General features: G+C 42.2%; 1 protein-coding gene across 8 annotated transcripts in view; it reads left to right on the forward strand.

The window, feature by feature from the left end:
- REPS2 (RALBP1 associated Eps domain containing 2) overlaps positions 1-16,287 on the forward strand; it is a 144,424-nt gene that overhangs the window by 23,491 nt on the left and 104,646 nt on the right. For all 8 annotated transcript variants that reach the window (XM_073356118.1, XM_073356140.1, XM_073356151.1 and 5 more), the window contains exon 2: positions 15,573-15,696. In XM_073356118.1, the coding sequence (XP_073212219.1) occupies positions 15,573-15,696 (124 nt within the window). The remainder of the gene's footprint in view (positions 1-15,572; positions 15,697-16,287) is intronic.

The following is a 16,287-nucleotide window of genomic DNA, read 5'->3' on the forward strand; positions in this document are numbered from 1 at the left end:
TAATTCCCAGGATAACCAGCAGGAGGCACCGCACTATGAGTCTCGCCTTGCTACACTATCCCAAAGTGCAGTTTGCTGCAGTGTGTTTTGGGAAGTTTTGTGCAATGCCTCCTGGGACCAAAACATTGTCACAGGGGAGAATGGTAACATTGTGTCAGTATCCAATGATGCACTGTGCTCAACGGCAAACAACCCAGTGGTTTTCGCGCCTTAAAACCGCCGCACATACGCCATAACCCCAGAAGCATGGAGCCTGCTCAGTTGTGCACTCTTGCTGTGAGCATCTCAAACGCCTTGCTCCTTCTCCTGCAGTATTTCCATATCCGAAGTAGGGTCCGCCTTGCAGAACATAGTCATGTCCTGCAAGCAGCCCTGCTGCAAGCCATTGAAAAAAACAATTCACAGTTGCTGCTGGCAGTCACAGAGGAGCTGCACTCTATTGAGTGCCGTTTCTGGTCCTGTGAAACAAGCGCTGACTGGTGGGACTGCATCGTTTTGCAGGTATGGGATGACGAGCAGTGGCTGCAGAACTTTCAAATGTGGAAGGCCACCTTCCAGGAACTTTGTGCAGAACTTTCCCATGCCCTGTAGTTCAGCAACACAAAAATGAGAGCTCCTTTGACAATGGAGAAGCGAGTGGTGATCGCTATTTGGAAGCTTGCAACACCAGATAGTTACAGGTCAGTGGGGAATCAATTTGGAGTAGGTAAATCAACCGTGGGAGCTGCTGTGCTCCAACTGTGCAGGGCCATTAATCAGTTTCTGCTACGAAGGGTAGTGAGGCTGGGAAATGTGCAGGACGTAGTGGATGGTTTTGCCGTGATGGGGTTTCCTAATTGCAGTGGGGCGCTAGATGTCACACACATCCCCATCCTGGCACCAGACCTTCTTGCCAAAGAATACATAAACCAAAAGAGATATAATTGTCAATGGTGTTGCAAGCACTGGTGGATCACAGGGAGCATTTCACCAACATCAGCGTAGGATGGTCAGGAAAGGCTCATGACGCGCACATCTTTAGAAACTCTGGTCTGTTCAAAAAGCTGAACTTGGGGACTTTCTTTCCAGACCACAAAATGAACATTGATGACATTGAAATGCCTATAGTTATCCTGGGGGACCCAGCCTACCCCTTCGTCCCATGGCTCATGAAGCCATACACCAGTTGTCTGGACAGCAGTAAGGAACGGTTCAACTACAGGCTCAGCAAGTGCAGAATGGTGGTTGAATGCCCTTTTGGTCATTTGAAAGGGCGCTGGAGAAGTTTACTAACAAGGTTGGACCTTAGTGAAGAGAACATCCCTATGGCTATAGCTACCTGCTGTGTGCTCCATAATGTCTGTGGGGAAAAAAACAGGGGGAATTTTTCACAGGGGTGAGCAGTTGAGACAGATCGCATGGCAGCCATTTTTGAACAGCCAGACACTAGGGGAATAAGAAGAGCACAGCAAAGGGTGCTGCATATCTGCGAGGCTTTGAAAAGCCGTTTCAATAATGAGCTGCTTGTCTGCATTGTGCTTTTCCAAACCTTCACCTGCTATGTATCACTGTCCCTTTAAAGCCAACCCCCCCACCCAAGCCCACTGCTTCTACTCAATAAAGTTTATTTCTCGAATCCATTTACTTTATTTAACAAACATAAGTAACGAGGGAGAACAGGGAAAAAAAAGGTAATTGTGGGGGAAAAGGGGTTGTAAAGTTGGAATGGGAGAAACATTTTCAGCTGTGTAACATAACACCGCATTCCAGACCATCAAAGATCTGTGAATGGGAGCCTTCTGTTCCTTGTACCCTCCCCCTGAGTTAAGTGAAAGGGATAATGGACGTTTCGCCCATGCCTCATGGAACGCTTGGAGGAGGGTGACTCTGAACCAGGTGATGCTGGCTGGCTGTCCACCAGGATCTTCAGAGGGACTTTACCCGCCTGCTTTTGTTCCTGCAGTTCAACCAGACACCTCAACATGTCTGCTTTGTCCCTCATAATCCAAAGCATCTCATCCTCTGCTGCACATTCTTCCTTATTGGAGACTTACCTGTTCTCCATGTCCATGTCTGAACTTCTCAGACAGTGAAATCCTCCATGCTCTCAGCTCTGTGTCAGCTGTCTAGGAGGTGTTCATTATCTCAGTGAACATGTCCTCCTGCGTTCTCTTTCTCCTCCTCCTAATCAGTGAAAGTCTGCTTTCAGGTATTGATGACATGCTGAAGGACACATTTCCAGCTGTCAGTCATGGGAAAAAATAAAGGAGCCATTGTACATGAATAAAATGTTTCCATAGCAAGGCCATTTTCATAAAAAACCCCAAACCCTTATTACACTAGGTGCAAGCCATAACATAATCAGAATCTGTAACTGTTCACTGTGCCATTTTGCTGTTCCAGCCATGGTGAATGTGCCCCCCCCACCCCGGTCATGGGTGACCGCACTTTTAATGAAGTTTATGGCAGGCTCATGTTGGGAAAAGAGATAGCTAGTCGAACAATGGCCCTTCCCCATAGCACCACGGGAAGCCGTTTTCACTCCCAAATTGTGGATGCTCTCATGTGGGGCCCCAGTCCCCTATCAGCTACTTTAAACTACTTGCCAACCAATGCCGAGCACAGTAAAGGCAGATTAATGGCTGCATGGTTTGGCGATCCGGAATGTGTGTTTGGGGGGGGTCTACATGCCCTCTTTTATTTTTTTCTTGTAGGAGCACTTTTAATGAGAACTTCCCCCATTTCCCCTAAGTGACCCTATGTGATGTCCATCTCCTGGGGATAACAGTGACGGAAAGGAAGGAGACGCTGCAAGCGTCTGGGTATAGACCTGGTCCTTCTGCTGTTATGTTGTGTACCGCAATGATGCCAGCAGAATTGATTCAGGAGTTGCATGGGAAAGTGTGCTACCATGGTGGAAGAAATAAGACTGCCCTGCCCAGAAACCTTCTACAAAGGATCGCAGAGTACATCCATGAAAGTTTCCTAGAGATATCAATGGAGGATTCCCGGGCTATCCCAGTCCACGTAAACAGTCTTTTCCGAGGGTCACTCTCTGCATAACTGGAGCAGCCTCTTGTAAGCAGAGAACCACAGCACCTCACTTGTTCTTCACAGTAAACATTCAATACCGCCAAATGTGTGCGCCCGCTAAAGTTTAACTGGACTTTGATTGTAACTGTATACTCACCAGAGGTGTCTTCCCCAGTATCACGGCTGGCCACTGTGATGTCCTGCGACCCACAGGGCTCCAGGGTTAAAAATATTTCCTGGCTCTCAGGCTGAATGGATCCACTGCTCGCCTGTCTCCCATTCTCCTCTTCTGCATCCACCATATCATCCTTCTTGTTGTCCCTAGACTCTCACACCTGTTGCTTGTGGGGGTGCTGGTAGGATCACCCCGGAGAATCGCATGCAGCTTGTTGTAGAACTGGCATGTGTGGGGTTCAGCACCAGAACAACTGCTTGCCTTCCTTGCCTTCTGCTACGTTTGGTGAAATTCTTTTATTTTCACATGGCACTGCTGTGTGTCCCTCGTGTAGCCCTTCTCCCCCATTCCACGAGTGTTCTTTGCATAGATGTCAGCGTTTCTTCTGCTGGATTGGAGCTCTGTCTGCACAGACTCTTCTTCCCACACAGCGATGAGATCCACTAACTCCTGTGCAGACCAGGCTTGAGCGTGTTTGGAGCATGTAGTCTCCATGATCAGCTGTGCTCAAGCTGGCATGCTCCCAGTGCTGATCAAACGGGAAATGGGAAATCAAAAATTCCCAGGGCTTTATCAGGGGAGGGGCTGTTTCCTGTGTACCTGGGTACAGTGCAGCAGAGTTGAGAATGATCTCCAGAGCGATCACAGATGAGCATTGTGGGACACCACCCTGAAGGCCAATTAAGTCTAATTACACAATGCTGTGTCTGCACTACCTCACAGTTGACCCATTTAAATGGAATTAAGTGCTACACCTCTCGCAGAGGTGGATTACAGAAGTTGACGTTAGAGGCAACTTAGGTTGGAGTAAAGGACCTGGTAGTGTAGACACATACATTAACAAGTTGACTTAAGGCGGCTTTCTTTGACCTAACTTTTTAGTGTAGACCAGGCCTTAGAAAATGTTTCCTGAGCTCCACCTGCACATACAAGGTTCAGCATTGACATGTGTCATAAATATAAAGGGAAGGGTAAACCCCTTTGAAATCCCTCCTGGCCAGGGGAAAGCTCCTCTCACCTGTAAAGGGTTAAGAAGCTAAAGGTAACCTCGCTGGCACCTGACCAAAATGACCAATGAGGAGACAAGATACTTTCAAAAGCTGGGAGGAGGGAGAGAAACAAAGGGTCTGTGTCTGTCTGTATGCTGGTTTCTGCCAGGGATAGACCAGGAATGGAGCCTTAGAACTTTTAGTAAGTAATCTAGCTAGGTATGTGTTAGATTATGATTTCTTTAAATGGCTGAGAAAAGAATTGTGCTGAATAGAATAACTATTTCTGTCTGTGTATCTTTTTTGTAACTTAAGGTTTTGCCTAGAGGGGTTCTCTATGTTTTTGAATCTAATTACCCTGTAAGATATCTACCATCCTGATTTTACAGGGGGGATTTCTTTATTTCTATTTACTTCTATTTTTTATTAAAAGTCTTCTTGTAAAACACTGAATGCTTTTTCATTGTTCTCAGATCCAAGGGTTTGGGTCTGTGGTCACCTATGCAAATTGGTGAGGCTTTTTATCCAACATTTCCCAGGAAAGGGGGGGTGCAAGTATTGGGAGGATTGTTCATTGTTCTTAAGATCCAAGGGTCTGGGTCTGTAGTCACCTAGGCAAATTGGTGAGGCTTTTTACCAAACCTTGTCCAGGAAGTGGGGTGCAAGGTTTTGGGAAGTATTTTGGGGGGGAAGGACGCGTCCAAACAGCTCTTCCCCAGTAACCAGTATTAGTTTGGTGGTGGTAGCGGCCAGTCCAAGGATAACAGGTGTAATATTTTGTACCTTGGGGAAGTTTTGACCTAAGCTGGTAAAGATAAGCTTAGGAGGTTTTTCATGCAGGTCCCCACATCTGTACCCTAGAGTTCAGAGTGGGGGAGGAACCTTGATAACATGTTTTTATATGATGGCTTGTTTTGGCCTGTTCTACAGGACTCTCTCTGTAAGAAGTAGCAGTGAGTGGAACCTTTTGTGTGCTTTGCTGAGCTCTTTGCCTTGGTGATGGAACAGTGTGGAACATTTGTTTTTATGTGGCTATTGAAGCTGATAGTAAATATTATCCATGTCATGGCAAGTTTTTCATAAAGAGTACCAGACTATAGTCCTCCTAAGACAAATACAACTTTATGGCCCTGAGTCAGCAAAGTATCTAAGCTTGTGTGACTTTAAACCCATGGGAGTTCCATTTATTTCAGTAGGACTAACTAGGGGTTAAAGTTAAGCATTTGCGTAGGTATTTTGCTGTAAAATGGAACATGTATCACAGAAGATTACTATAATATTCTTAAATTATTTTGCTTATGGAATCCTAAAGTGGAAACAGAATGGCCATCATTTGACTAAGGTAAAAAAGCAAAGTGATTCTGTATTTATTGATCTTGATAGGAAAAAGCACCTCCCTTGTGATTACAGCTGGGTTTTTAAAAAATAATTTGTTGGAAAATTTTCCTTTTAAAAAAAATCAATGACATTGTTCAAAAATAGAGAAATGTTGACCCAGGTCATCTTATGACTCCCCCCACCCCTCCCCGCGCTATCAAACAGCACAACTCACCTACATTTCCCGCAATCCTCCCTGCCATAGTGCACATACAGAGCTAAAAACACCCATCTCATATCAGCCATGGGACCCTCCTTTGGTTCACCAAGCTGTTCACAGTGAAATACAGAAGCATCTTTCCCCAAATCCCTGTACGGTATCCTTCCCTGTCTGCTGTTCCGTGCTTGAATCAGAGAACATTAGTCAAGATTTTCAAAGCTGATTGAGACAGATACCTCTGTAATTTGAATGGAAGTTGTGAGGCTACTTGCCCTACTCTGCTTTGAAAATCTTAGCCATCAGTTTTACTCACCCTCTGTGTAATGACTAGAAATCTAATAGTTTCTATTCCCTTTATCCTCCTCATAAGGCTCAAAGACTCCACAGTCTACATAGAGATTTGTTATAATAAACGTACTTCTATAATGGTTTCAATCCAAGAATCTCAAAGCACTTTCTCACTATAAATTTAGCCCCTGAGGTGGGAAGTTATAACCACCCTCATTTTAAAGATAGAGAAGCTGAAGCTAAGAAAGGCTAAATGACATGTGCCAGGTGGAGGACATCGTCTGTGAAAGAGCTGGGAACTCTAGAGAGTTTTTCCTTTCCAGCATGCACCTTAACCCCATCCACTCAACTCAAAACTGTCCCTAGAGCCATAGTAGCACAGTATGGACAAAGTGAGGGGATGCTGGGTCAAGTGAAACTTGTTGTTAGAACCTCAGCTTAGAGTTACCAGGCTTGCAAAGATCTGTAGCCATTTTAAATGAGCACAAAATTCTAATAAAATTTAAAATTAATCAGTAGTGGGGATCTTCAAGTCTTTCCCTCCTGGAAATTAGAATAAATTTATTCTATCATATTACTTGTTGCTTTTAATTTCCAGAATTTAGTTTGTCATGTAAGCAGCTGAGATTAATTTTGATAAATATTTTATTGTCTTTTTAAACTCTGGACACTAAAAGTTCATGCTTGGATGATTGTGCATTTACATAGAGTTAAGGGAGACTTTGTCACAAGAGCCATGGTTCATATAAATTTATTGTGTTTTTTATGCAGCAGAACCATTTTATTGTAGCCAGGATCCACATAATTTTACTACCTATTACATATTTTATTTTGGTGTAAAAAGTTAGGAGGGAAGGTTTAATGAAAGTAAGTGCAAATCCATTTCTGAACTGTATTAAAATACTAATCTATATTGGGATAACCAACATTTAAAAACATTTTGTATAATAAAAGATTAATAATTTCTTTAATAACATAATACATTATAGTTGATATGCTCCACCTTCAGTTTTGATTTTCAGAGTATGTGTTGGCTCTGACACAGAAAGATTCAGATACACTTGCAATTTCTGTTACAGGAAAACCTTTCCCCTGTTGTGTACCATCAAGAGAGGCTATAGGTGAATTGGGGCATTTAATGTCATGTGCCTTGCCTGATTCACTGAGATTTAATGAGAGTTAATATATTTTTGTCCACACTTTTTAACAGTTCTGCTGCCTATCAATCTGCAGTTTTTGGTCTCCATGATACAAATATTGTAACCTACTGAACTAAGGTAACAGTGCATGGCTGCATACAATAGAGATAGAACACTCCAACTTCTGTGCTGCTGCAAAACACATGGCTTTAGCACTTGAGCTAAAGCAGAAATCTCAATTAACTGTCAGTACTACAAAGATTTATATTCTCTTTTCAGTTCAACCTCTAGAAAATTAGACTTTTACAAGTGGATGAATACTTGAGTTGATCTGATCTCAGAGTCCTCGCCAGATTCCAACTTGGATAATTATGTTCTGTCTATATAAAACTCTTCTTTTAATTTCAATTGCATATTGGAAAGGAAGGATATTGTAGTGGCTCGATACAAAACTGAGGGTCAGAGCATCTGGGTTATACTGACAGCTATGCCACAGACATTTTCTAAAATTTTTCATAGATATGTTGAAAGTAGAAGATAATGGACAAATGAGCAGAGATATTTAGATTGATATTTAATGCATTTAAAGAAACGTGACTTTTGAAAAAGAAATATATTAAAAAAAAAAAAAGGAATCCTAATGTTCATTAAATTGATATTATTACCAAGATACTGATTTGCACCAAACAGAAGACAGACTCTGTGGAAGCTTTCCCACACTTGTGTGGGAAGACTGACAGACACACATGACTGCCTTTGAGTGCTAGGTGAACCTCATGTTACTTGAGAAGTTGATATGTTTTCTCATTTGCTTGACTGTAGGGCCAGGTCTACACTACCACTTTGGTATAACTTACATCGCTCAGGGGTGTGAATACACCACTCTCTGGAGTGACATAAGTTGCAGAACCTAAGCGCCTGAGTGGACAGGGCTATGTTGGTGGGAGATCTGTTCCTGCCATCATAGCTATCACCTCCTGTGGAGGTGGATTTATTATGCCAATGGGAGAGCTCTTTCCTGTTAGCATAAAGTGTTTTCACCAGATGTGCTACAGCGGCACAGCTGCACCAATGTAGTGCTTCTAGTGTAGACTAGTCCTAAGAGGCAAAAGTGGAAAAAAATAAATAACATTGTGGACTAAGTCCTGCTTGTCTCAATCAGGTACTTTAATTCTATTGATTTCAATCAGATTAGGCACCTGAATAATAAAATTAGGATGGCCCATGTACAGCTGTGTTTCAGAGGGTGACAAGTCTTAATATCCAAATGCAGGTGAGCTGATACTCTGGGAAAATATATGAAGCAGTTAAGCAGATAAGAAAACAATGGATTTATAAAGGATGTTAATTTTCAAATATAGCTTTTTAGGAAGCCTTTTAAATTAAGGGTAAAAATGTTGACATGCTTTTTATTGCTACATTCCCAGTCTAATGAGCTATACCTGTGTATTAAAATCTCACTACCTAATGCTGTATTTGCTCACACAAGTTGAATTGACCGTTTTTGTATAAATTTGATACAAACTAGTTCATGTGAGAAAGAAATACCTCAAATAATTCCAAATTGATGAATGTTTTTTGTCAGGTCATTGGCCAAATAGGAAGAAAAAGAATGGAAGGAGGTTTCAAAATATATTACAGCTTCCTCTCTTTTATCTGCAAGGACTTATTACACTATCTTAAATACGTGTTAGAAAATTTAGTTTAGTGAAGACACTTGGGTTTCCTTTTTAAAGGAAAGGTAGAATCAAACATCAACAAATTGAGTTGTTAGGAGCCATCAGAAATGTGGAACCCCTGTTTTCCTGAAAACAATTTCCTGTTGCCTGTGTTTAGAGACTTTTGAATATCTTTCAGGACAGAGGCCTTCTGAATTTTCCAACGTGCTTCTCATTGGATGATCCAGTCACGTCTTCAGCAAAACATGCAGAGAGGGAAGATAGGGGATTTGTTTGTACAGTTGTCCTATCTGAAATAGGAAGGGCTAAGCACAGAGGAACTGGATTCTTTTCACCAACATAGCTCTGTGAAAACCGTTTTAAATATAGCAAGTGTATCTGCAATCTTGCAAGTTCTTCCGTCACTAATTCATTAGTGTAAATCAATGTAATGTTCATAACCAGCCCTGGCTCAAAATATTTGAAATCTTTTGTCTAACCATGCTGGCCACACGTAGGGTGACCAGACAGCAAATGTGAAAAATCAGGACGGGGGTGGGGGGTAATAGGAGCCTATATAAGAAAAAGACCCAAAAATCGTGACTGTCCCTATAAAATCAGGACATCTGGTCACCCTAGCCACACATCCTAACTTACCATTCTTTGTAACTTCTTTTTATAATATTTTTGCACAATCTGTTTTCTGTTACCCCAGCTGTAAGAATCTTTTCATTGTCTGTTTATTGCTAACAGTGTTCTGCCTATGTTCAGAGATTGTATCTATGAAACTACAGTATGCACAATATTTCCTTCTTCTTTTAAATCTAACTCTACAATATTCTTTTAAAAAAATCCTTGAAAACCTTCATAAATATGTGAGATCCTTTCTGGGATATGTTAAATTGCAGATGTAATAATATTCAGTATTGGCATCTTTTTACACTGTTCAGAACTTTTTGAACTTTTTAAAAAATAAAGCAGTTGTACTCATTTGGCCACAAAACGATAAAATAAGATTGTGGAGGAGTACTTTTCTTCCTGAGACATAGAGGTGATGTGAAGCAGCCTCATTTATACATGACCCTCATTCTCAGGTCATGTCTACACTAGAGAATATTATGAAAAAATTCTTACCTGTGCTATGATCACTTTTAGTAGGAGATTGGTTTTGACTTAATGAAAGGACTGGTTTCTCATGCCTTTTTACTGGTGGGTGTTCTACAGTTCAGAAGGAATTGTATAAACCAGTGGTTCTCAACCAGGGGTACATAGAGATCTTCTGGGGGTACATCAACTCATCTAGATGTTTTAGTTTTACAATAAGCTATATAAAAGCACTAGTGAAGTCAGTACAAACTAAAATTTCATACTAGCAATGACTTGTGTATACTGCTCTGTATATTATACACTGAAATTTAAGTATAATATTTATATTCCAATCAATTTATTTTATGATTATATGGTAAAATTGAGAAAGTAAGCAATTTGTCAGTAATAGTGTGCTGTTACACTTTTTTTTTATTTTCATGTCTGTATCCTGGAGATGGCAGGAACTGTCTAACATGATCCCTAAACTCGGGAGTAATTTTTTGAACTGGGAGAACATTTCACACTCCCTCTTTTGTAATGAAATACCTATGCTTGATAAATTTCAGTTATTCCTGAATTTTAGCCATTTTTAGATGATTTAGGCAATGGATACTTTTGTGCACCCAGTGCATTGACAGCAATGCACATAGTGTTGTGCTGCTGTATACCATACAGTTAACCTCAGTCAAAAATGGAACCAGAAAAACCAGACTTTCGAGATGGTTTATCTCCATCCTTCCACTGGGTCCCCTGGAGGCAGCTGAATAACTAGCTAAAGTCTTAACATCTCTCTCACTCACACACCACCATTCCTCCTCCCCCCCCATTTCCATCCTTACAAATAAAACTCCAGAGCTTTTTAGAAATCCATTTAAATGTTATGCAAAAACTTTATTAAAATAATGATGTGGGCTGATGTGACGATTTCTAAAGCAAATGATTTGTTTTTCTTTCATCTGATGGCCTGCTGGGCAAGGGCAAACCTGTACTAAAGTTAATCACCCCCACCAAGGTGTATTCAGATGGATGGGGAAGATAGAAAATATTAATTTGACCTGAGAACAAGTGGATGTTTTCTGTCTCTTAACTTTTCAAAATGGGTTAGTTCACCTTCTAATGTAAAGACAAAACAGCTGTTATGCTTAAACAGAGCACACAATTTTTTTTTTATAGGGGAAAAGGCAACACGCCACAGTTATTCAGAATACAGCAATTAGCATATGCTTTTTAGTTACATACATATATACTATGCACACAGTTTTGCTAGTTGATGTTTATAGTTACCAGTTTAGAGTCTGGATTAATTTAGTGGCTAGCCAGATTGGTTGCAGCGGGGAGCTGGGTGTGATATATGGAATTTTTGTTTAATTCCTAAAGCTTGTAACATTGATGCAAAAACTTTTTCCGCAAAGGCCCCTCCCCCCCCCGACCATTATCGGGATCTGTTATTGGTGCTGTTAGTTTTAGTGGGAAATACTTTTACCCATTTTGAAAAGGAATTAATTATTACTAACAAGCACTGAAATTCTTTTTTACTTTTTGGCAATTTGTTAATAAAATTAATCTGAACCCTCTGCCAGGGCCCAAGCCTCCACTGTTGCATCATGGGTTGCCAGTGAGGGGGTTGTGCTTTATTTTGTGCACACCAAATGCAATTCCTTACCTATGTTATAACATCATCCTCTATGTTTTTCTATTTTGCCATTTGTTTTAAGCTATTTAAGGTTCCTATAAAATGTATACTGTATATAGCCAAAACATAACCAATTATATAGCACAGTACCCATGTACAACAAAGCTGTTGCCACTCATTAATTATGTGTATTACATTAGCAACTAGGAATCCCAGTCTGGGCTCCATTGTGGTGGGCAAAGTAAAGGAGGTTTCAGAGTAGCAGCCGTATTAGTCTGTATCCACAAAAAGAACAGGAGTACTTGTGGCACCTTAGAGACTAACAAATTTATCTGAGCATAAGCTTTCATGAGCTACAGCTCACTTCATCGAATGCATGCAGTGGAAAATCCAGTGGGGAGATTTTATATACACAGGGAACATGAAACAATAGGTGTTACCATACACACTGTAACGAGAGTGATCAGGTAAGGTGAGCCTGTTTCAGTGAGTTTGAGGTAGGTGACAGGTGGGCAAAACAGACAAGCTGGATGTGGGAGTATGAGACAACAAAATGAATAGAGTAGAGCAAAACAGGAGAAACCACAGCTTCCTACTTGCTTAACCAGTGAAAGTCCAAATGGTGACTCTCTCATCAGTTCTCTGCCCAGCCAGTCAACCCAATGCCATTCAATAAATATCTCTGATTCCACCTGCTCCTGCACTTTCACCTGCTGCTCTCCTTCTAGGAAACAAGCCTCAGGGTATGTCTATACTGGCAGAGTTACAGCGCCATTCAGAGAGCGCTGAAGGGAAACCGCTGTTGTGGATCAATACGCTGCTCACTCTGACTAACACATCACAAGTGGCAGTGGAGTTGTTCCTTAAACTACAAAGGCAAGAGGAGTGCAACATTGATCTCACCACACGTAGTAGCTCTGACATGAGATTGCTTGTGGCATTCATGGAGGTGCTGATCACAATGGACCGCCGCTTTTGGAGTTGGGAAACCAGCACTGAGTGGTGGGATGCACGTCTGGGATGACGAGCAGAGGCTGCGGAACTTTCAGATGAGGAAAGCCACACTCATGGGACTGTGTGATGAGCTGGCCCCAGCCCTGCAGCGTAAGGACACGAGAATGAGAGCTGCCCTGTCGTTGGAGAAACGTGTGGCGATTGCACTGTGGAAGCTGGTTACTCCAGACTGCTACCAATCGGTCGCTAACCAGTTTGGAGTGGGAAAGTCGACCATTGAACTCATGTTGATGGAAGTGTGCAGGGCCACTAATTGCATCCTGCTCCAAAAGACCCTGACTCTGGGCAACGTGCGTGACATTGTGGATGGCTTTGTACAAATGGGCTTCCCTCACTGCGGAGGGGTAATAGATGGCATGCATATTCCAATTCTGGTACCAGACCACCTAGCCACCAAGTACATTAATCAGAAGGGGTATTTCTCTATGGTTCTCCAGGCGCTTGTGGATCACTGTGGGCGTTTCACAGACATTAACGCAGGCTGGTCTGGAAAGGTGCATCATGCACGCATCTTTTGGAACACTGGCCTGTTCAGGAAGCTGCAAGCAGGGGCTTTCTTCTCAGACCAGAAGATCACTGTAGGGGAAGTCAAAATGCCCATTGCGATCCTGGGAGACCCTGGCTACCCCTTAATGCCGTGGCTTATGAAGCCATACACGGGGCACTTTGACAGCAGCAAGGAGCTGTTCAACAATAGGCTGAGCAAGTGCAGAATGACTTTTGAGTGTGCTTTTGGCCATTTAAAGGCCCGCTGGTGCTGCCTCTTTGGGAGGCTGGACCTGTCCGATAACAATATTCCTATGCCTATAGCCACATGCTGTACACTCCATAATATTTGTGAAGGGAAGGGTGAAAGCTTCATTCAGAGCTGGACTGTTGAGGCTCAGTGCCTGGAGGCTGAATTTGAACAGGCAGAGACCAGGGCTATTAGAGGGGCACAGTGTGGGGCCATAAGGATTAGGGATGCCTTGAAGCAGAAATTTGAAGCTGAAAGCCACTAATATTTGTTGCTATGCTTGGGAGTGCAGTGCTTGTAATGCTAGGAGATTATTGTGATTGGTGCAGATGATTATTTCTGAAGTTTTAAAAAATTGCCTGTTGCTTTGCAGAGCTGTGTTTGCTTTCAATTAATAGGATAAAGATTGCTTTCAAACCAACACAATTATTTGATTAAAAAACAACCACCAGAGGAGAGAGACAAACAAAAAACACATCAGCACTATGGGGGAAGGGAGAAGGGAGGATCCCAGGAGGAGGTGGGATCCCGAGACGGTTAAAGATTTGTATATGTCCAAGTATCATATGCAGCCTTCTCCTTTGGAGTATTTACTGCGGCGTGTACTGTACTTCAGCAGGGCTAAACTGCAGAGAGACGGGTGTTGAGTACTGGGAGTCCACAGGGCTGGACTGTGACAGGGGAGGAGTGGAATGCCATGGGTATAGACTGGAGCCAGGAGGTTGATAAGAGTGTGTTGGCGGTGTCTGGGGGCGCATGGGAAAGAGTCTTGCAACAGCGGCTGCAGGGGAGGGCGGGTGCAGAGCTGCTCAGTTTGCAGTGCTAGTATCACCTGGCGCGTGTCCGCTCTATAATGTTTAAGAGCCGCTCCGTGGCTTCATTCTGGCGCACTGTGTTCTCCTTTCGTTTCCTCTTTTTCACTGTCCCACCACTCCTCTTGTTTTTTGGCCATGGAGTGCATCATGACCTCACACAGAAAGTCCTCTTTAGTTCTTCGTGGCCACTTTCTAATTCTGCACAGCTGTTCAGCTGACGATAACCAAGAGGGAGTCTGGGCTCCCAAGATTATATCTGTGAAGCCAAAATGCAACATTTTACAGAAGCAGTATTATTTGCAACACACAGACCACTGATTCAGTGATTTAAAACACAGCCACTAGTCACATATCTGTCGCTAACTGACTGACCCAGGCAAGCACACATGAGCCACAAGACCCCCAAAATGGTGAGTTACCCCTGGGGCTGGGGAAATCAAAGTTCCAGGACCATACTGTACACGGGGCCCGTGACTCTTGGAGCCAGCACTGTGGGGGGCCCGAAGATCAACACTGCTATGTTTATCCCCACAGCATGAGCCTGAGTCAATCAGTCCAGGCTCTGAGACTTGCTGCTGTGGGGTTGTTTTTTGTTTTGTTTTGCTGGGTGGACATACGCTTAGTTTTGGTCTGCATTTCAAACTTGCCCATAGAGAATGTTTATTTACCTGAAGGCCAGGTGAACTGAATGAACAAAAAGTAAATTTGTCTTCTCCGTAGACAAGGATGTTGAGGTCTAATAAACAGAGTAGGTGAATTTGCACAAATAGTTGCTAACTTGTGCATGTGTTTGAGAGAGGAGTTTAATTTCAAGCCTGTCTAATGTTTCACAAAAATATTTTGCTGCAATAGTTTTAGGGTATTTATGCTTTTTATTTTGTAGTTAGAATGATTATCTGAATTATTGTTGGACAGAGATAGTGATAATTAATACCTCCTATTTATAGTGCAGCTTTCACCCCAAAAAGCTTTCATAGACTGTATGCTCACAGGGATCGTTTCACCTACTAATGAAATGTAGTCACCTCTTGGGTGGAAACATGTTAACTATTTTATAGCAGCAAAGCTACACTGCAGTGTTTTTTGAAGGAGTAATAAATAACTACTTATCTATTTGGGGGGGAGGGATAGCTCAGTGGTTTGAGCGTTGGCCTGCTAAACCCAGGGTTGTGAGTTCAATCCTTGAGGGGGCCATTTAGGGATCTGGGGCAAAAATTGGGGATTGGTCCTGCTTTGAGCAGGGGGTTGGACTAGATGACCTCCTGAGGTCCCTTCCAACCCTGATATTCTATGATTCTATTTTAAATTCAGCAGTATTCAGGTATACAGAGTGACCTGAACTGAATTGCTCACTTTTAATAAAGCGCTGCAAACAGACTTGTGAGTTTTTAGTTCTAGAAGACTTCTCTACTTCAATACGCAATGCAAGTTTCCTAAGAGGAAAGAGCGAGAAGTATTTTACAAAGTGTGTATTTTTTCTCCTTTAGGTCACAGAACTTTGTGGGGCAAAACGTGTGGGTTATTTTGGTCCGGCTCAGTTTTATGTTGCTTTGAAACTAATTGCTGCAGCGCAGTCTGGCCTTCCAGTACGGATAGAGAGCATTAAGAGTGGTAAGTAGCTCACTTTGCTTAGTGAGCTATGAACTTGTTCTTTAATTTCTTTAACATTCATTGTACATTATTTGCTTCAGTTAGTTTTTCTTCCAACCTGTTTGTAAAGCAAAATCCTATTTATGTTATAAATATATAATATATAATAATATTTTAGGGGGAGGAAGGGAAGAGGTGAAGGTAGTTTTATAATCCATCAGTTATGGGTAGAAATTTACAATGAAATTCTTGGGTTCTATGTGCAGAGTTGTTACATGGATAGAAAAGTACAAATTGCTTCTGCATCCATAAAAGCATTATAGAAATAACAGGACAGTTGACAGTCATCATTGTGGGTCCATTTTTGCCACCCTCACTCATGCTGTGTGGTACTTTAGACTTAAAAGTTCTGCTCCGGCTGATCTCTGCAACTACATGGAGTCTATTGAAGTTGGGGCTCCTTGGGAAGTCAGAGGTCTGTCTGTGCAGAACACCTTGCCAGAATGGGGCCGTTCTTTGCAAGTAGACCTGTTGAAATGAATGGGTACAGGTAGCAAAATCACTCCCTTTGTCAGTAAATGTTACATCAGGAGTTCTCAAACTTAACTGCAC

The sequence above is a fragment of the Lepidochelys kempii genome, chromosome 1, assembly GCF_965140265.1.
Source record: "Lepidochelys kempii isolate rLepKem1 chromosome 1, rLepKem1.hap2, whole genome shotgun sequence".
Taxonomy (NCBI): Eukaryota; Metazoa; Chordata; order Testudines; family Cheloniidae; genus Lepidochelys; species Lepidochelys kempii.